This window comes from Lepidothrix coronata, unplaced genomic scaffold, assembly GCF_001604755.1.
Source record: "Lepidothrix coronata isolate B3197 unplaced genomic scaffold, Lepidothrix_coronata-1.0 Scaffold204, whole genome shotgun sequence".
In the NCBI taxonomy this organism is placed as follows: domain Eukaryota; kingdom Metazoa; phylum Chordata; class Aves; order Passeriformes; family Pipridae; genus Lepidothrix; species Lepidothrix coronata.
The window spans coordinates 432,189-451,265 of record NW_016690384.1 but is presented as its reverse complement, the minus strand read 5'-3'; the positions used below and the strand labels follow the sequence as shown (position 1 = coordinate 451,265).

General features: G+C 51.6%; 2 protein-coding genes and 1 long non-coding RNA gene across 12 annotated transcripts in view; 2 read left to right on the top strand and 1 right to left on the bottom strand.

Annotated features, from left to right (window-relative positions):
• P4HA1 (prolyl 4-hydroxylase subunit alpha 1) overlaps window positions 1–371 on the top strand; it is a 28,842-nt gene extending 28,471 nt beyond the window's left edge. For all 5 annotated transcript variants that reach the window (XM_017832660.1, XM_017832661.1, XM_017832663.1 and 2 more), the window contains one exon: window positions 83–371. In XM_017832660.1, coding sequence (XP_017688149.1) covers window positions 83–153 — 71 coding nt within the window. In that variant the 3' untranslated portion in view covers window positions 154–371. The remainder of the gene's footprint in view (window positions 1–82) is intronic.
• On the bottom strand, window positions 64–13,203 carry LOC108506063. Of its 3 annotated transcripts, XR_001877662.1 has the most exons (9): window positions 12,745–13,201; window positions 10,743–11,042; window positions 10,256–10,337; window positions 9,722–9,864; window positions 7,782–8,030; window positions 6,645–6,791; window positions 3,190–3,313; window positions 1,739–1,854; window positions 64–170 (listed from the first exon to the last, which is right to left on the bottom strand). It is a non-coding gene; the product is annotated as an uncharacterized LOC108506063 (long non-coding RNA). The 3 variants fall into 3 exon arrangements; XR_001877661.1 differs by having other exon boundaries at window positions 10,256–11,042; window positions 12,745–13,203; XR_001877663.1 differs by lacking the exon at window positions 64–170 and adding an exon at window positions 788–925 and having other exon boundaries at window positions 10,256–11,042; window positions 12,745–13,203.
• On the top strand, window positions 7,790–17,979 carry PLA2G12B (phospholipase A2 group XIIB). Of its 4 annotated transcripts, none has more exons than XM_017832678.1 (4): window positions 7,790–8,076; window positions 13,221–13,297; window positions 14,426–14,591; window positions 16,165–17,979. In XM_017832678.1, exons 1-4 carry the CDS (start codon window positions 7,842–7,844, stop codon window positions 16,281–16,283), a joined length of 597 nt encoding a protein of 198 aa, XP_017688167.1. In that variant the 5' UTR covers window positions 7,790–7,841; the 3' UTR covers window positions 16,284–17,979. The 4 variants fall into 4 exon arrangements, with proteins under 4 accessions (XP_017688167.1, XP_017688166.1, XP_017688169.1 ...); XM_017832677.1 differs by lacking the exon at window positions 16,165–17,979 and adding an exon at window positions 15,425–15,790 and having other exon boundaries at window positions 13,221–13,309; XM_017832680.1 differs by lacking the exon at window positions 16,165–17,979 and adding an exon at window positions 15,322–15,433 and having other exon boundaries at window positions 7,791–8,076; window positions 13,221–13,309.
• The last annotated feature ends 1,098 nt before the right edge of the window (window positions 17,980–19,077 follow it).

Here is a 19,077-nt window from a genome sequence, read left to right as displayed (position 1 = left end):
ATGCTGTGCTTAACTGACAGCACATTTACCTTCAGCAGGAGCTCCCTACATGCAGTGATCCCATCCCTTTGTGTCTTTGCAGTATCCAACAAATGGCTCCACGAGCGGGGGCAGGAATTCCGAAGGCCGTGCACGTTATCGGAGCTGGAATGATGCAGAGCCGTCAGTCCCTGGAAAATGCACATCTCCAGCAGTTTACAACTGACTAACACTCCACTCCAGGTTCAGTCGCCCCCAGCTGTGGACAGGACAAACGTGCTTTTAGTTCCCTCCCAGTACCCTCCCAAGGTTTTATAAACAGAAAATATTGAGGTTTACGAGTGTTACCGGGAAAAAAAAAAGGACAAAATACAGATGAGGGCCACAACTAACTGTGGTGTTGTGTGTGGTGTTCCTGTCACCATCATCCCTCTGAGCAGTGTGGGAAAACAGGGGTGATGTCATGGGAGGGCTCCCCTCTAAGGAACTCTGAGTTAAACCCATTCCTATTCCTCAATTCCCAGACATTCAGCTCCTTGTTTTCCCAGAGTGCCTGACCACTGCTGTTGAGAACTGCAGGCATCCTTTGTGTTTCTCTGGAAAACAGGTTATTACCACGTTTTAACCTGTTATCCCACTTGCACAAAAGCCCCACAGTTTTAAATTGTCTTCCTTCTTGGCCCCTGTGGGGAATTTGGGTTCTAATCTTGACACCATGAACCAGCAGTTCCACAGGCATGGCCAGGATGCTTCCCCAGTGTTGTGCCTGTGTCAGAGCAGCTTGACAACACCCACAGCCCACCTTTCCCCACCTCTGGAATGTTTGTCCACGTGAACAAATGCTGCTTTTGTTCTGTCCCAGCAGCCAGCTCTTCCATCTGCTCCTCGGGCAGGGGGGTGGGCACGTTCCCACCTTCATTAATCAAAATAGTCGTGCCTTAGGAGGCTGGAATTTCAAATTGGTGAAGAGACTTCAGGTGCTGAGGTGACACAGAGTCCTCACAGAATGCTCTCCACCCTCATCCTCCTCACAGCTCTCAAGGTTTCCTGAGAAACTGTCACCCTATTTATTTATAGTCCTGACCCTTCTTTAGATGCAGGCTCACTGTCATGAACCCTGTCCCTTCCACAGCAGGATTTTTATAGCAAAATAACCAACTACTCCACTAGCATGAGGGCAAAAATCAAAGGGAGCTGCACCTGACTCTACCTAAATAGTCCAATTTTCTGGATGATTATGGTTTTACTGATTAGGGGTGAAGCCTGAAGTCTTTGCCAAGGAAAAAATTCCTATTTTGGTTAATTGGGTTTTCTGCCTCAATAAAGTCTTGAAAATTGAGCCGAAACGTAGACAAAACCAATTGTTAATGTGCTAGAAATACCTCTGGAATACTGGGAATGCAGTTTAAGGTACTATAGTTGGAGGATCAGAAGACACTTTAAGGTCTTTGCTGGAAAATACATTGTTAAATTCCTGCTGAGCCTGGTAGCAATGGGGCCCACAGAACTGCTCCTCCTTAGCCCTGCCCCTCCCTGCACTGTGCCTGTGCTTTTGGCAGAGGGGAACCAAAGTCCATCCAGCACCTCAGGACACAAACACAAAGTCTCACATCTGTACTGCTCCTTTATTCCAGGCAGCTGCTCCCCAAGAGCAGCAGCTGATCTAAAGGAATTCACCCCGGAGCTGGGTGAGCAGAGGGGATCTTTGAGCACTACATTGTAATAATTAAAAAAACTGCAACATAATATTTCCACCTACCTGAGTTTTCTCCCTTTTTTGTCCATCTCCATTCCTATCCATGGTCTTCTTTTTTTCTCTTCCCATCTTTTTTAGTTTCATAAGCTCCATGGCTGCAGGTAACTCCTGCCACTTCCCTGCAAGTAAAAAAAGGATGCATAAAAAAAAGGTATCCATAAATGCTTGCAGGAAGCCAATCCCACACAGTGAACAAGCACAAAAGGAAATCCCTGTGCTGCCACCATGAACAGAGGTGGAAAACAGCATTTAGGTTTGCTATTCCCATCTCCCTTCAACCAACACCCAAGGATTAACCACAAGCTGGAGCTGAGGAATTTTGCTCAACAGCTCCTTCCCTCACCTCAATACCAGCGAGTACTTCCAGTGATAAACACCATTTTAAGGAAGGTCTCTCAGAGACATTGCCTGGGGAGTGAAAATGGTTTAGTGCACAACTTTTTAAAGCAGTAAACTACTCCAAGAAAATTCTTCAGGAAAGAAAAATAATTTGTCTTTTGACATTGGAAAATTTCACTTGATTGAAAAAAAAAAAAAAGCCCCAAAACTAAACCTCCAGTCTGCTGAGGCACATCAGGAACGTCCCAGATTATGACAAAAGGTCATTTGGTATTTTTCAACTGCAGACAATCCCCATTTCTACTCCCTCTACTGCAGTAGTGTCCATGCATCCAATGCTGACTGTAAGGGATTCCACTGGTGCTGCTGCTTTCTGTCTTACCCCCATCATTTCTCAAAGGGCTTTTGGATCCTGAGCGTGGCTCCCGTGTGAATCTAGTTTTGTATTAAGGATGATTGAAAACTGTTTGGCTCACAGTGACTGACAACTGAGAAACTGCCTTACTGTTACTTTTTTTTTGTAATAAAATTTTTAATGTAAAAAAAAAGAAAAAAAAAGAGAACAGGCTTCAAATAAAAGCCACTGCCATCAGCAGTGAGAAATCCTCCACATCCAGCTCTCCTGTATGTGGCTGCTGTAAATCTCATCACACAGGGATTTATCACTGTCTGTGGAAGATGGAGCTCATCTTCCTCCCTTCACCACCTTGGGGGGCAGGTGCAGGAGATGCTCCTGTCACAAATTCCTGTTAAATGTTACACTTTGGGCACTGAAGGACTGCATAAGGGGAGGGCAGACAGTGCTGGGCCCAAAGCACCTTGTGCCTAAAAATTTAGGGCAAGGAGGTCTTGGGGAGGAGTGTGGCCCAGCCTTTGTCTCCCCAGGGCAGTGGTTGGTGGCAGAAGCTGCTGTGGGGTTCAGTAACCACGTGAGATCTGGGGCTGGAACACCACAGGCATAGCAGAGGAGCACATGCTCAGAGACCCTTTCCCAAGGTTGACAAATCTGTTTCCTGAAGCCCGAGGTCAAACAACCACTTGCTCTGGATAGTTGGGGGGGGGGGGAAGAAAGCACCAGAGACTCCAACAGCACCACAGGAAGACCAAGCACTCACGTGTAGGAAGGTTAGGCTGACATCTTCCTTATCCAAACCCTCAGTGGTTTATAGACCACAGCCATTCCTGGGCTTCACCCTCGGGAGCAGTGGAGCTCCTGCTTAATTCGTGGCCATCAGGAACCTGCAAAAAGCACAGCAAGGGTTGGTCAGAAGCCTTTGATCCTCCTGCCTGTGGAACGGAGCCTTGTGCTGCTGATGGAGCATTTGGCTCAGGGGCAGGGAACTGCCCACGGACACAGCTGATGTGCTGGTGGATTTGGCAGCCACAGGAAAGGAAATGAGTCTGAAGTGTACCAGCGTTGGTTTATTTTGGAAAGGGGGCTGGATTCCATGCCCAGCCCCTCTGTGCTGCTGCCCTGCTCAGCAAGGCAGGCCCTGGCCCCTCCCCTGGAGGAAGGGAAGGGCGGTGGATCAGCCCTGGGACACCCTGACCAGTGCTCGGGTGCCGTGGCTTCCCACCATTCCACCTGGGGCTCTTCTGGCACAGCTGCAGCCAGAGCATGTCCACGGGGATCACAACCACAGGAGGAACCCCACCAGGGTAAGGACTGAGCAGCTGCAGCTGAAAAGGCAGGACAGGGTCAGGGATAGGGAAAAGGGCCTGTGAATGTCACAGGGCAGGGATGAAATGAAGGGAAGGGTCTGACAGTATCACACAATCCCAGAATAGTTTGGGATGGAAGGGACCTTAAAGAGCATCTCATCCCACCCTCTGCCATGGGCAGGGACACCTCCCACTAGCCCAGGTTGCTCCAAGCCCTGTCAACCTGGCCTTGGACACTTCCAGGGATGGGGCAGCCACAGCTTCTCTGGGCAACCTGTGCCAGGGCCTCCCCACCCTCCCAGCCAAGAATTCCTTCCCAATATCTAAACCTGCTCTCTGTCAATTTAAAACCATTCCTCCTTGTCCTGGCACTCCATCCCTTGTCCAAAGTCCCTCTGCAGCTCTCTTGGAGCCCCTTTAGGCACTGGAAGGGGCTCTAAGGTCTCCATAGAACTTTCTCTTTTCCAGGCTGAACAATCCCAATTCTTTCATCCTTTCCTCCATCCCTCTAATAACCTTGGTGCCTCCTCTGGACTGGCTCCAGCAGCTCCATGTCCTTGCTGTGCTGTTCCCCAGGGCTGGAGGCAGCTCTGCACGGGGGTCTCACCTGAGAGGCAGAATCACCTCCTATGGATGGGGGAAGGCAGCACAGGGCTGAAGGGACCTGTTCAGGGACTCCTGGAGAGACTGGACCTGCTCACACACTTGAGCACAGCCCCCACGAGGGAGAGGATCTTCACCCACCCACCCATCTTCCTCCAGCTGCTGGACTCTGACCGACTCAGCCTCGGGTATTTCATCATCATCGAGCTGCACTTCTCTGTTCCCATAATCAGTGACTCATCTGGCTCCCAACCCAGCCTTTGGAGCAGCCACGGATCACCCACTAACCTGAACCACAAGCTGCCTCTTCCCTGTGCTAAACACCGACCAGCAACCCCTGGAGCCATCCAAAGCCCACGGAAGAAGAGCTCAGTGCCTCAATCCCACATCCCCAGCAGGACACCAAGGGAAGGATCCCGGCATAGCACAGACCTGTGGCAGCGTGCTCTGAGAAGGGAATGCACTAGAGGAGCTGGAGCAGCTCCAGCTGCTCCCAGTGTGAAGCCAAGAGAGGTTTTCCAGCTCCATATGGGATGGCCTTCACTCCCCTAAGCGTGGGGGACGCAGGCGCACGCGCCCAGTGCTGGGACGGGTGTAGTCACCTCTCCCTCTGGGTACAGTCACCTCTCCCTCCCGCTGCAGGGGCTGCCAGCAGCCTGACAGTGTCCCTGGGAATGTGTGACTCACCACAGCCCAGGGCTGCTCTATATTTAAGCATTACAGAGGCAGAAATGAATGCACCGAGTCAGGAGCACGTACCCCGGGGTCAGGACAAGGTTCAGAACCCAGCTGTCAGAGTTCACAAACAGCATCTCAATCTTCAGAGAGAGCAAACCAGCACAGGGAGGGGGCATTTACAACTGCAGTGGTTCCAAGCCAGGCCTGGTACTTGCTGTGCACACCCATGTCGGGGAATTCCTCGCTGCTGCAGCTGCTCAGCAGCTCCCTGAGGGAACCGTGTGTTGCTTTTACTCAGTCCTACATTTTTCCTGGTCTTCAAATCTTAAAGTCTGGGTGCAACCGAGCTATTTGCAGCTGGACTGGAAACGTCTCAGGAGACTGGTGTGAGGAGGGGAGGAAGGAAGCAGGAGGGAGGAAGGAAGGAGAAGTGGCTCATCCCCAGGGCAGGGCACAGGGGCTGCCACGTTTTGGAAAAGCAGTTAAACTGCTTTTTATTCGCAAACCATTGCTCCAGGACAAGTGACAAACGGGCAGGAAAGTTTCTGACTCCTCTTTTCCCGGGCTTTGCACTTTGCCAGCTCCTCCCTCCCCACCCTATTCAGCTTTCCTAACTAATTCCAATTGATTTTGCAAACAGTCTGGGCTCCAGAGCCACCCCCTCCAGGCTGCATGTCCTGCTCATGACACAATTCCCTGTGGTTTGCATCCTCTGCAGTCCTGCTGCCATTTTTTTCCTCTCTGTTTGCCTTCAGCAGCACATGGATCAGGCACCAGGGACCAAGGGATGACAAAAAAAAGCTGTGTTCTGGAATTGCCTCCGGAGCAACCCTAAAAGGCTCCATATTAAAAGCATGGCACCAAGCACAGACACCCAGGGGCTCTACACATTTCCAAGCCATTCCTAAACAGTTGGTTTGCTTTTTAATTTCTGCCAGGCTGTTGGTAAGGGCTGGGAGCCCTGGGACTACAAACTGGAGTGTCAGGCAGGGCAGGGATTGAGCAGAGACACCAATGGCTCCACTCACTGAAAGACAGCACGGGACTGCTAAGCCCAATTTTCCTTGCACTGGGGCTCCCTGGCACCAAATTCCAGGGACCATTTCCACCCATGGCTGACAGATCAGTCCCCAGCATGGTCTGAACAGCAGGACAAGCCTGAGCTCTCCAGTGCTCCTGCAGGGAAATCCTCACTTCACCATCCTTTGCTTTGTGCCAGAGGTGACACAGGTGTCACAAGAGGCAGGGGCTGGCTGGTTCCCAGGATCCAGGGAACAAACTCTCTGGGAGCAACCTGGTACCTCTAGCTCAGCCCAAAACATCACCCTAATTTCTCACCAGACATTACAGTGCTCCCCCTCCTTGTCTGCAGCTTGGACACTGCCAACCGCCCTTCCCAATGCTCTCTGCATTCAGGTTTAGCTCTCAAAAGACAAAGATGGTTTGAGGTTCCCTTTGGATCTCCTGCACTCCTCACATGTTCCCCCAGCCAGTAACTGAGCCCAGGCAGTCCTGGGCCTCAGAACAGATGGAACAAAAAGGCAGCAGCTGCCTCTGGCTCCACACCATTTCACAGGAATGGGACCGACCACCTTGTCTGCTCCTCTTCCCCAATTCTCTGACTTACCTGCCTGGGAAACCAAGACTTGGCTGTGGTCCTTCCTCCTTCATCCCAAGTCTAGAGCACATCACACATGGTCATATCCAGAAAGACACAGGCACTACCACGGGGCTCTGGCCCTTCAGAAGCAGCAACACAGTGAGGCTGAATATCCTGCAATACAATAAAATGCCAGAATTGGTGTTTGTGTTTGCCATATATTTGAAAGACCTGCTGCCCAGCTCCCCCTGAGGAGCAGTGCTGTGCTGGGACACATCCCAAAAGTTTTCTGAGAGCAGCCAAAGGCTTCCCATGCCGCTTTCCTTCCCTATTCTTTATCAGTGGTTCGCCTTGTCTTTCTGCTGCTCGTGTTCATTTGATTGTTTCCTTTTTAAGGAGTAATTTCCTTGAACTGTCCATCAGCTGTGCAGGGCCCTGGGTCCTGGCAGGGCAGTCCCACCCCAGAGCCAGGACCTGCAGCTCCCCTACAAGCCCCTTTCCTGGCTCAGGTTTTGGTGCCAGCCCTTCCTCACTCCGGGTCAGCAATGCTGTGTGTTTAATTTGGCAATGTTGGCATTCCATAGGAGCTGTAACATCAGCCTTCAGGAGCCACATCAAAGGCAAATACTCATCTACAACACTGATACTGAAGTGGAGGTGATGCCAAGGAATTGCTCCAATGCAGTGTTTGTAATCCCAAACTATTCTAAATTGCTGGATCAACCCCTCTGGGGCTCTGTGGTCCCACAGGGTTTGCTGGGAGCAGCTAAGCTGGGTCTCATCCCACCCCATCCCGTGCCCAGGAGGCACTGGGAAAAGGCAAGGGGTGCTCCTCAGTGTGCTGATCTACTGCTTGGGCAGCAGCAATTTTGGACAGAGATACCCATCTCCCAACAGGCTGGGGAGGGAGTGGGGTGGCCTTAAGGGGCAGGTGGAGGGTCCTGGGCAGACAGGCCCCACTCAGCTCCCTAGGGAGGGGTCCCTCTTGGGGAGCTGGAGCCCTGGTGCCACAGGAGCTGAGCCTGTTCCAGCGGGATTATACAAACTCACACCTCTGTGAGGTGAACTTGGGCCCAAATCCCGGCACTGCACTTTGCTCTCCGACTGCAGTGACCTCATGCCGGCTCCCCGGCAGTGTCTAAAGTCCAGGGAGGGGGTGCTTACCCGCCTCCCACCCAGGGCAGCTCGATCCCACTGCTCCCTGCTCCCGAGCTGGACTGCAGCATGAGGCTGCTGCTCCGGGCAGCGCTGCTGTGCCTCTGCCTGGGGCCGGGGCAGTGCTCCGAGGGGGCAGCACGGGAGAGCACCGGCCACCAGGACCCACAGGAAGAGTCATCCTACTCCGACTGGGGCATCGACACCATCCGGGACGGCTTCGAAACGGTCAACAGCTACTTCGACTCCTTCCTGGAGCTGCTCGGGGGGAAGAACGGCGTCTGTCAGTACAGATGTCGGTACGGTGAGTGCCCTCACTGCTGCTGGCTCCCTCTGCTTCCCTGACCACAGCCAGCTCTGCTCTCCGTGACCTGCCCCTGCTGTGCTCGGCACAGTCACACCTTCTCTGCCATGCCCGCACAGGGACACCGAGCCCTCCTCCTTCCCTGTGCCCAGGAACAGCCCCAGCTCACACGGGGACACCGAGCCCTCCTCCTTCCCTGTGCCCAGGAACAGCCCCAGCTCACACGGGGACACCGAGCCCTCCTCCTTCCCTGTGCCCAGGAACAGCCCCAGCTCAGAGCCCCCGGGCACGGTGGCAGGAGGGGCACACGGGGTACCCAGGCTGCCCGGCTGCCTGGAGCCCTGCAGAGGGGCAGGGTGGGCAGAGAGGCCCCGGAGCGCAGGCTGAGCCCGCGGCCCCAGCCTCAGCAACTCCAGGAGTGCCCTTATTCAGCAGCTGTGAGCTGGCCGACGCCGCGGGCTGGAGGAGGGGAAAGAACAGGGAGGAGACCGGGGGAACCTTTAGTACCCGCGGTGGAACGAGGCAGCTCTCGCTTGCCTTGGACTTTAGAGCGATTTACCAAAAAGGAGGAATTTGGTTTGTGCCGGGGGCAGGATGAAGGGGGTCTCAGGGAGGGCAGGGCAGGGCACGGCGTGTGCAGAGCTGCAGGTCTGTGGGGTGACAGACACGGGCAGCACCAGCCATCAGCAGGGTACCCGCTGAAACAACCTGCTTGGGAGCAAGCAAGGAGGCTTCCTACAGACTGTATCCTCTCCTCAGCCTCCTGCAACTGTCCTCACAGCAAATCTTGTCCTCTGTCACCTCAGCCTGCCCATCCACAACAGCTTGGCAGCCCCTTTCCCCCAGCTTCATCCCACACTCCTAGTGACTGCCCAGCAAGGTGCTTGTGAGCACAGAGGGATTTCAACCCCTCTCCTTCCCTGAGCATCGGTTTTCACAAAAACACTCCATGCTTTGGGGAGATCCCACGGACTCCCTTTCAGCCTGGATGCATCCCATGGACCTCCTGCCCCTCCCAGCCAGGGTGCTGGGAGAAATAGCTATTGCAGGGATGACCTGAGCCCACTGTCAGGGGCAGAGGGGGCATGTTTAGCCAAAATGGGGCCACAGGGAGGTTAAAATCAGTCTGAAAGTTGTTGAGTTTCTTGTTCTGTTTCTGAATAACGTGTATATGTATCTGTCCTCCCACTCCTGCCAGCTCTGCTCCTCAGGTCCCACGCTAACACCGAACAAGGGGGGCAGCAGGCCAGGCAATCCCCCCCATGGAATGGAGGGAGTCAGGCACCTCAGCCCCACAGTGGCCCTGGTCCCTCAGCCCAGGGCCCCACAGCCCCCCCAGCTCAGGCTGCCTCTCTGCAGCAGCTCAGGAGGGCCACTTGTGTCCCCAGTGTCTGGGGGAGGCAGCCCCCACACACCCCACAGCACGAGGCCATGTGCCCATGGGGCAGCCTGTCCCCGTGTCACAGTGTGGCAGTGACAACCTCCTAAAGGTCCACACCCTGCTCCAGATTCAGAGCAGAAAGGGGCTCGCCCTTCTTAATGCAAAGGTTGAATCCCCTGGGTGGGGAATAACGTGGCTGGGGCTGCAGTGGGCCTGAGGCAACGCTGGTGTTCAGAGCTGCTTTCAGGGAGTCTCAGGACTCACCAAATCCTGGAGAAGTCATTGCTTTTGGACACACCCCAAAGCTCTCCCTGCCTCTGTCCCTGTGAAGAGCATCTCCAGAGAGCAGCACAAAGCCCTGCCCGCCCCCCAAGAGCATCCTGTGTCTCACTGGAGCAGCGTTTTACCTAGAAAGGAAAAGGAACAAGCACATCGTTATCCCAGCTCTCATCCTCTGCTGAACAACTCATTAATCACTGGCTGAAGGAGGAAACTATTGAAACACTGCCCATGGGCCTCCAAGGGTCCTGCTGGACCCTTCCAGGACCGTTTGTCCGTGCCAGTCTCTAGCACAGACATGGCAAACCGTGAGTGCAGAAGATGCCAGGATGATCCCAAACCAGTGAGATCCAGCCTGCGCCCAGAAGAACAAACACAAACCATCTTTACCCTGAATCAGGGCCCAAATGCTTTTCTTCCCCAGGCACAAAGCAAAAAATTATGCCTTCTACTTTCTTTCATTTCAGCCAAGAAATACCAATAATAGCTTATTTTGCCCCAGTAAAGATCAGGACTCACCTCTGATTGCCACATCCATCTTCAGCTGAGCACATAGCACTTGGCTCTAAGACTCTCCTGATTTTTCAGCAGCTAGTGAGGTCTGAAAACAAACAACTTGATGGATTATTCCCTTAAATCAGGACATTAGGGTTACACTGGCATTCACCGGCAAACAGCTGCTCCTGCTTACAAAGAGTCTCTGGGCATCTCGGGAAACAAAGAGTCTGAGCTGGGAGTAAAGCCCTTGTACCTTCCTTCAGCTCTTTGACCAGGCAGGACTTCAATGCTTTGCCCAGTGTTTGGCCCTGAAGGCCTTAAGATGAGGAGGCACCTCCAGGCTGTGAGAAAAGAGCCTTCAATGTCAGGCTCTCCAGCACTGCACTAAAAGGCTGTGGCAAGCAGGGGAACCTCTGCTCAAAGCCTGCCTGGGGCACAGAAACAACAATGGACCACCCAAAACTGCCATGAGCCCCGAGACCATCTATTCAGGCAGAAACACACTCACCTCCCCCTGCCAGGGTCCCAGCACTGCAGTGTGTGGGACCTCCTGCATGGCCAGCAGCTGCTCCAGCCAGCTGGCTGCTCTCCAGCCTCTGGGGACAGCTACAACAGCCTGGAGACCTTAAAATGCAGCAGGGAGACTCAGCTTCAGCTCCAAGGCTCTGCCAACAAGGCAGTGCCCTGGGATATATTTTCTTGACTGCAAGAATGGGCAATCAATAAGTGGTAACAGGAGCAGGGATTTGATGCTCGTGGAGAGTCGGGAACGCCTGGTATTTCTGATCTGCTTTTGTTTTCCTGTTAACTAGAAAACAAGGTGTGGGAGAGAGGTTAATAGTGGTGTAAGAGTTCACAAAGAGGCACTTTACAAATTATTAAGCTCTATTTTCATAGAGGAGGGGGCTCATCTCAGAGGCAGTTCAGTGTTTTGTTGATCACCACAACTCTCACGTGAGGGTTTTTTCCTCAGGACAACTTTCTAAGGCATTCTAACAAGCTGTGATTTCAGCTTAATGGAAGGTTTGCTCTGGAAACAGAGTTATCTGTGCCTTGGAAGTAGATAATGGAGCTTGGAACTCTCCATATCCCCAAACAGTCTCACCCCTGCTCTGACTTACCTTATCCCATTAATTGGCAATGTGCTGCAGGAGCATAACTTAACATTACAAGCAAGTCATTCCAATTTGACTCCATCCTGCAAAACCCACTGTGGATTTTGGACTTCACCTCCTACCTCAGCTCAGGAACATTTGAATTCTGAGTCCCAATTCTCATCCCCTTCCAAAAGAACAACAAGGCTCATTTGGAAGGGGAAAATTGACCGTTGGCATCTCACAGCTGGACAGGATTTCAGTTTCTTCTTTATTTGTTGCAAATCTGTTATTTAAACTAAACCACCCTGACAATTTTTACCTGAGCAGGTGCTGGGAACACTCCTACATAAGACCTTTCAAGGCATTTGGCTGTGAGGTCTTCTCAAGAGCACAGTAGATTTATGGCTATATTAACCACTGGCATTTTAGGTACCTCAACACAAAAAAGGGGAAGGAGTCTTAAATAATTATCAGTGCTGACAAGGAGAAAGCAGTGGAAATTGAGTTTAAAAGAACCCGACCCTGTCTGAAGGGCTGAACTAGATCCATTTAATGTCTATATAAATTCTCTAGCAGTGCTCAGGGAAGTAGAAACTTAACCTTTGATGTGACAGACTTACAGAAGACTCAGCTCACATGTCTTTGTTGGAAAATTCACACAGCTTACAATGTCTTCCCAGAGCAGGGACAGCACCCAGGGAATGGCTGGAGCTGTGTCAGGGAGGGTTAGGCTGGATATTAGAACAAGGTTCTTTCCCCAGAGGGTGGTTGGCACTGACCAGGCTTCCCAGGGCAGTGGGCACAGCCCCGAGGCTGCCAGAGCTCCAGGAGGGTTTGGAGACAGGGTTGGATTGTTGAGGTGTCCTGGGCAGCGCCAGGAGTTGGACTCGGTGACCCTTGTGGGTCCTTTCCAACTGAGGATATTCTGTGACAAATGTCTTGTTTTAACACCTCACTCTGCGTTGGAGATCCCCCTTTTACAAACCCAGCTGGGACTGAAAGAAGCACTGAACACACACTGAGGGAGAGCACAGAGAAAGACCCCCAGCTCCCTGAGGGGGGTCTCCACAACTTCTCCAGGGGAGAATCCTCTCCCACCCTTAAACACACTCCTTGTGCAGCAGGACCAAGGCACACAGGCAGCCTGGAGATGTGCTCTCCCCAAACAGGGGGTGTTGGCTTAGATGGAGATGGGGGTGAGGTGGGGATAACAGAAAGAGGATGAGACAGGGCAGGGAATAGCCACATCTCCTTTCCACATAGATGGTTCCCACCCCAGTCCTGAGCACCCCCCCTCACACCCAGAGTGCTCTGTCAGCCATACACAGAACTCCAGCATGGCTGAGACACAGGAGGGCTGCACACCTTCAAAAATCAGAATAAAATGATTAAAATGCTGCTGAAGCTACTTACTGTTTGCTGGACTCTTTCTGCATTAGGTAAATAATTACTCATAGAGGGAATTCTTGCTCCTTTATGCATATTAAGAAGCAGAGTGAGGGAGGTGCAGGGATTAAAGGAATAGAAACGATTTGCAAAATGTGGCAGTGCATCACCATCTGCAGAAAATGGACCAAGAAGACCTGCTCAGAGCCAGATCAGACATGCAAGGTCTAACACAATTTTGTGAAGCCCCGTAGCACACCAACACCAAGAAAGAACTGAGGGTGGAAAGAAACCCCTTGCTAAGCTAGTGGTGTAACTTCTTGCAGGAGTTAAAACCCCACCTGGGTGATCCCAGCTGTGCAGAGCTCTCAGGAGGCACGTTCCTGGACCAGAATGAAGTGTTTGGGGATGCAGACCAAAGGGGAGCTGTCTGCCACTCCTTGCTTTGTGGTGCTACCTCTTGGGAAGACGGGCTTTCCTAACCCTTCTCCTTTCTTTTCCAGGGAAGGCTCCAATGCCACGACCTCACTACAAGCCCCAGGAACCCAATGGCTGTAGCTCCAATTTTCTGGGGCTCAAGGTACCCGAAAGTGTATGTACTGAAATGGGGCAGCTCCCTAATCACAAAACCAGCCAATAATTCTGAGAAGAGAGAAGGGAACATGTTCAGTGCTGGGAAGCTCGGTGACACTGTACACACAGCAATACCTGAATGCATCCTCCACCCCTGGCCCTTTACCCCTCCCAGGCTTTTTGCCTCTGCCAAGCACTGAATTAAACACACGGGCTTTGATGCTGCACCTGCCTGTTATTTTAAAGGCAATTAAAGAAATCACATCGGAGTCGCTGGGAAAAGCACTCCCAGGAGGCTCTCAGAGCAGGAATTCCCCTTTAGCTCATGCAGCCCATGAAGTCTGCAGCAATCAGGCAGATTCCTGCTCCGAAAGCCCCTCTCTTTGCAGCCCATTTTGCATGTTAGATTTAGTCCCTTAAACTCTATTTCATTGCAAACCTTGTGGGTATGTCTGTGGTAGCTCCTCCTGACATGGGCAATCACGGGCACAACAAAGGAACAATTCATCTCCTAAATATTACATGAGGAAGGCCAAAAAGAGGAATAATTTATAACAAGCTAATGAGTCCAATCTCTCCAGAAGACAGGCCTTCTGCCCCCTCAGTCCCACGGTTATTAGCTAAGCTTGCTGTTTACTCCAGGAGAGCAGAACTCCCCTGACCACGCCATGTTTGTCCTTGGCCTCACAAGTGCATCTCTGAGAAATAAGTCATTAGAAACACCTATGGCAGATTTATTAGGCCAAAATGGAGGACTTGTTACATTTTGGGAAAAGGAGGAAAAAGGGGCTTTTGCCACTGCTGGCAAGGACATGGAGCTCTCTGATGAGCTCAGACAAATGAAAAACAGCAAATGGTTGTGGAGGGGCTGTTTCCCCCCTCTCTACCAGAGGTTTATTCGCTGTGACAGAGAGGGGAGAAGGGAATGGGATCTACCCTGCACTGAATCTGCACCACTGTCACCACTTTCTTCAGATGGTGAGGGAGCATCCCACGTTCCCTCCTTCTGCCCCAGCTATCCAGGGAAATTTCTGGAGAAGGGACCAGCTGGGCTCTGCAGCACCTCGCCCCATCACAGCTGTGTGAGCCTGAGGCCAGGACACAGCCCAGGGACACTTCTTTTCTCTTTCCCCAGCTAGATTTGGGCATCCCTGCCATGACCAAGTGCTGTAACCAGCTGGACATTTGTTATGACACCTGCGGGGCCAACAAGTACCGCTGTGACGCCAAGTTCCGCTGGTGCCTCCACTCCATCTGCTCCGACCTCAAGCGCAGCCTCGGCTTCGTCTCCAAGGTCCAAGGTGGGCTCCCTGGCTGGCATTCCCTGGGGAGGGAACCAGAGGTGGCAGGGAGGGGAGGGTGAGTGCAAAGAGCCCTTTTTCCTTGCCAAAAAAAGGAAAAATCGGCAGTAGGGAGCAGCACTTCTGCCCTGTGCTTGTCACTGGTGGGTCAGGGATGGGTGAGAACACAGAGATTTGCCCCCTCTGCCACACACTTCTGTCCCGAGACTGGAGACCTACAGGGATTTTGGCATTTGGAAAACATTACAATGTAGAAAGGAAAAAAACAAAACAAAACAAAACAACAAACCTGGGAAGCAATTCCTTCAAAGCTTGGATGCCCTCCCAGAGAGTTCAAACATGGGATACCAAAAACCTTCCAGAGCCACTAAAGCCACACACTAAACCTGTCCTGTATGTGGCCAAGGGCCAACAAACTGGGAGAGCCAAGGACAGGACTCTCCGGGATGTGGTTCCCAGATAAGAGATGCTGATGGCAGCGGGGACACACCGCAGTGTGGGTGGTGGCTGAGCCATTGCTGAGCCATCCAGGGCAGATCTGGATTGCCCAGAAGTGCTAATGAAAGCTCTAGTGATGTGTCAGCAGTTCAAGTGCCACCCTGGTTTTGCCTAAATTTTAAAAGGCTCATTCTGCAAGTCTGAGAAGAGCTTTTTGGTAAGGGCTGTGTTTGGTAATCTCTGCTGATGCCCTGCTGTAAGGTGTCCTTAAATGTGCATTTGTTTTCTGAAGGTACAGCCTGATTAGGACACATGGGAGGTCTGTAACACCAGTACTAGTGCAGATGGCTCCCCACTGTGTCACTTATCTGGGATCCTCTCCACTGACTCACCAGGAGCCCAGGGAAAGCAGACAGGGGAAGAGCAGCTGCACTCCCTTCGTGTGGGCACAAACATCCCAGCTGCAGCAAGTGCCAGTTTGCCAAAGCCTTGGTTTTACCACTGACTCATCACAGCCTCTTCAACTCCCAAAGGAGCAGGAGCTCTGAGGTGCTCGGAGAGGCTGAGATGGGAGAAGACAGTCCCAAAGGCAAGGCTTTCCCAAATTTATTATGCATACAACAATCAATGTTATGCCAGTGAGTAAACCCTAAAGTCCTAATAATAACCAATTATTTACTGACAAGCAGTTTCAGGGTTGCTTTTTGGGATGAGGAGGTGCTAGCAGTCAGGCACTCAGCTGTTCCAACTGCAGGAGGATTTTTCCTGCTGGCATCATAACTCTCAGCTGCACAGCAAGGTTGGTTAATAGTGGCTATAGGCTAAACTGAGGGGAGAGGGAGCCAGGAAAGGCAGCAGTGTGGAGGTCTCCTGGGAAATATGCTTGGTAAACAGTGCTGTTTGCAGAGCCCCAGGTGATCCATCACCCAGTAAAGCCTGAGAGAGGCAAGAAAGGAGGGGGTGAGAGGGGAGAAGAGAGAGAAGAGGAGCCCCCAGTCCTGCAGAGGGAACCTCGGGGTCTATAAGGATGCAGTTCCCAGGGGGAGGATAAGAGCCCCCAAGGGGCAAACCCCAAAGCCCAGGGAGCTCAGTGGGGTGCCACCACTCACCTGCCTGGCCCTGTCCTTGTCCCCAGCCTGCGAGTCGGTGGCAGACACCGTGTTCAATGCCGTGTGGACGCTGGGCTGCCGGCCCTTCATGAACAGCCAGAGGAGCGCCTGCATCTGCAGCGAGGAGGAGCGGGACGAGCTGTGAGCAGGAACAGCTGCTGCCGAGGGTCCCCTCTCCACACAGTGACTCCTGTCACCCCTGGGCCACGCCACTCACACCAACACAGACCGTGGGCACGGTGGGGACAGCCTGGGAACATGGGGCAGCCGTGCCTGCTGACCACCACAGCAGCAGCCCAATAGCCCTGCTGCCCCTTTCCAAGGCCAGCAGCCTGGGAGATCCGATGCCAATCTTCTCCGTGGACTGACCAGGGGAGGCAAGCAGGATGCAGTACTGGTTATAAAAAAGGGGCTTTACCTTGAACACACATCTGTTAGCTCCTCCCGCCCTGGAACTCTCTAATTTGCCATGCAAGGCATTAGGTTTCTGCAACCCCTGTGAAATTCCCGGTCCATGGACATGCTATTTACATTTTTCCACCACTGGTAACAGACTAAAGAAGGGTAATTTGCTTTCAGTACATTGCTCACACCCATCCCTGACATTTTCCATCCCATCATTGCACACCCTGACAACCCTGCATATTTAAATATTTGGTGGATTCTAAAACAATCTAAAACATCTGGAGATTTGGTAAACACGAGAAGGACCTGAGGTGTTTGTGATAAAGGCATAATTCACATCTGGGACCAAAGCCCATCACTTCTCAGATGTGAAATCCCAGCCCTCTCCCCCCAAGTCTCAGGAGACAAAGCTGCTTTTCTTTGGCAGTGCCATCCACATCTATTTAATTATTTTCCTCCTACACCATTTAACAAAGCTTTTCCCTTCGGATCTCTTTTGACACAAAATGGCTGGGTATCCACTCCCATCTTCTGCACGAGGGAAACAGGAAGCTCACAGTGGCCTTGGATGAGATATTCCAAATTCTGGAGGCTTATCTGTCAGATGACAGGGCTTACGTGCTACCTCTGTGGGGCTGCTATCAGCAGCCTCAGACACCGCTCCTTCTAAAACGTGGTTAATGCTCCCATCTGTTATGGGGAGCTTTTATTGCATGCAAAATTAGAATTTAAAGTGGTATATGGCATTTCATCTCCACACAGCATTGGCAGACAGCTTTCAGCTGGGTTTCTCGTTGGAAGGAAGTTGTTACTGGGCGCTCGTGCCGTGCCACGTAAATATTTCAGCAGCTTCTGCAAACATATTTATGGTTATGTTCTTCCATCTGCCACGGAGAAGTTAGGGCTGCAGAAGGGTGATTTAACCAGAGTGGAAAGAGTCTGTCTTGGTTACTTTTCTTCCAGTTTGGGTTTAAATGTGTGCACGGAGCTATAAATTAATTAAGCTCCGTATTTCTGTTCTCGCCAGTCGTCTTTGCTTCCCAGAGAACAGCAATGAGATGTTCAACTGGCCCCAAAGAGGCTGAGACAACAAGAGCCCACTGGTATCCAGACCAGGAAAATGGCAGTGACTGCATGGGGTGTTTTCCATTATGGAGGACCTTAATTTACACTGATCAGAGGCAATGACATCCTTTCCCAGCTGGGCTAATGCCACTGGAGAGGAACATTGCTGTCTGTGTCTGTCTGGACAGACAGCCTTGATTATCCATCTAAGAAACACATGCTTTTGCCCAGGAATGGGAAGGAAACGTCCCTCATTCCAGACACTTCTCCAACTTCGCATTTTGTTGGTGAAATGGTGCCTGTTGCCTGTTTAAATGTGAACATACTCTTATGATTAAATGACAAAGAAATTAAAGCGTCTACATTGTCTACACTCAACAGCCAACTGGCTGGCAAATGTCTTCAAATATTTTACAGTTCAAATGATATCAGAGTAAAGGCAAGCAACTGCTGGTAGGTGGTGACATACACTGGAGAAATCAAAGGGTTCTGAACAGAACCTCTCTGTGCAGACACTGATGTGTTGGAGATGCCACTAACATAAATCATAATTTCTTCATGTTTCAGACCACCATTCACCCCCAAACCCTAGAGCCTGCTGCATGCAGGCCAGCTGCTGAATAAGTGCCTTTTCCCCTCTGGTAATTTGCAAAACCCCACGAGCAGCTCTACAAGGAAATTTTTGAACCTCCAAGCGGAGGCAGTGACTTGAGAAAACCATCAGATAATCCCATGTAGGAGAAAACCAGTGCATGAACTCCAGTAAAACTGCATGAAAACCAAAAACTGCTTCCCCTCCGCACTGCTATCCAGTGGTGTACGGCCCTGGAAGCAGCTGATCACAGGATTCTCCAGGTCAATGCACAAACCTTGGGTTACCTTTGCTCCCACTCTGCTCTCGACAGGAAGATGACACTGTGCTCACCCCGTGGCTTCTCGTGGACTTCGTGTCTTGGCAGGATTATTTTTCACCTCCTGCTGACTTCAAGCCATTCAGCCAATGGGCCCTCCACAGACAGCAATCTCTGTTTCCACTGGGGGCATAAAAGCAGGGACTAGGACCTCAGGTAAATAGGCGTTTATACCTGGATATTCCAAGCCATAGATACTTTGGATATCCCAATCTGGATTTCTTAGCTAAAGAGCTGCAGAGCAGAAAAGCTGCTTCATATGAACTTGCCAGGAAGAGCTAAATAACGTGCACAATAACTGAAATAAGCCAGGAAAGGAACCTCTCCCTCCATCACTCCCCCACATCCCTTTCACATGAACAAACAACACCAGTTCCCTCTCCAGAAGGCCCCAGATCATTAATTTAATTTCCCAGCACTTGTTTTATCAAAACAAGTATATATAGCAAGGGCTGCCTGAACAAAGAAGTGACAGGAAGAAACTACCCGTGTGGTCCTAATGCAGATGTGAATCTGCAATCCTAGGAGGAGGCTTTTTCCTCTCTTTTTCTTTCACAT

Bases quoted from the DNA above. Each gene is read 5' to 3' on its own strand.
- PLA2G12B (XM_017832676.1), top strand. From the start codon at position 7,842: ATGAGGCTGCTGCTCCGGGCAGCGCTGCTGTGCCTCTGCCTGGGGCCG. The intron at 8,077-13,220 runs GTGAGTGCCCTC...TTTCTTTTCCAG, and splicing joins TCAGTACAGATGTCGGTACG to GGAAGGCTCCAATGCCACGA. The intron at 14,592-16,164 runs GTGGGCTCCCTG...CCTTGTCCCCAG, and splicing joins CTTCGTCTCCAAGGTCCAAG to CCTGCGAGTCGGTGGCAGAC.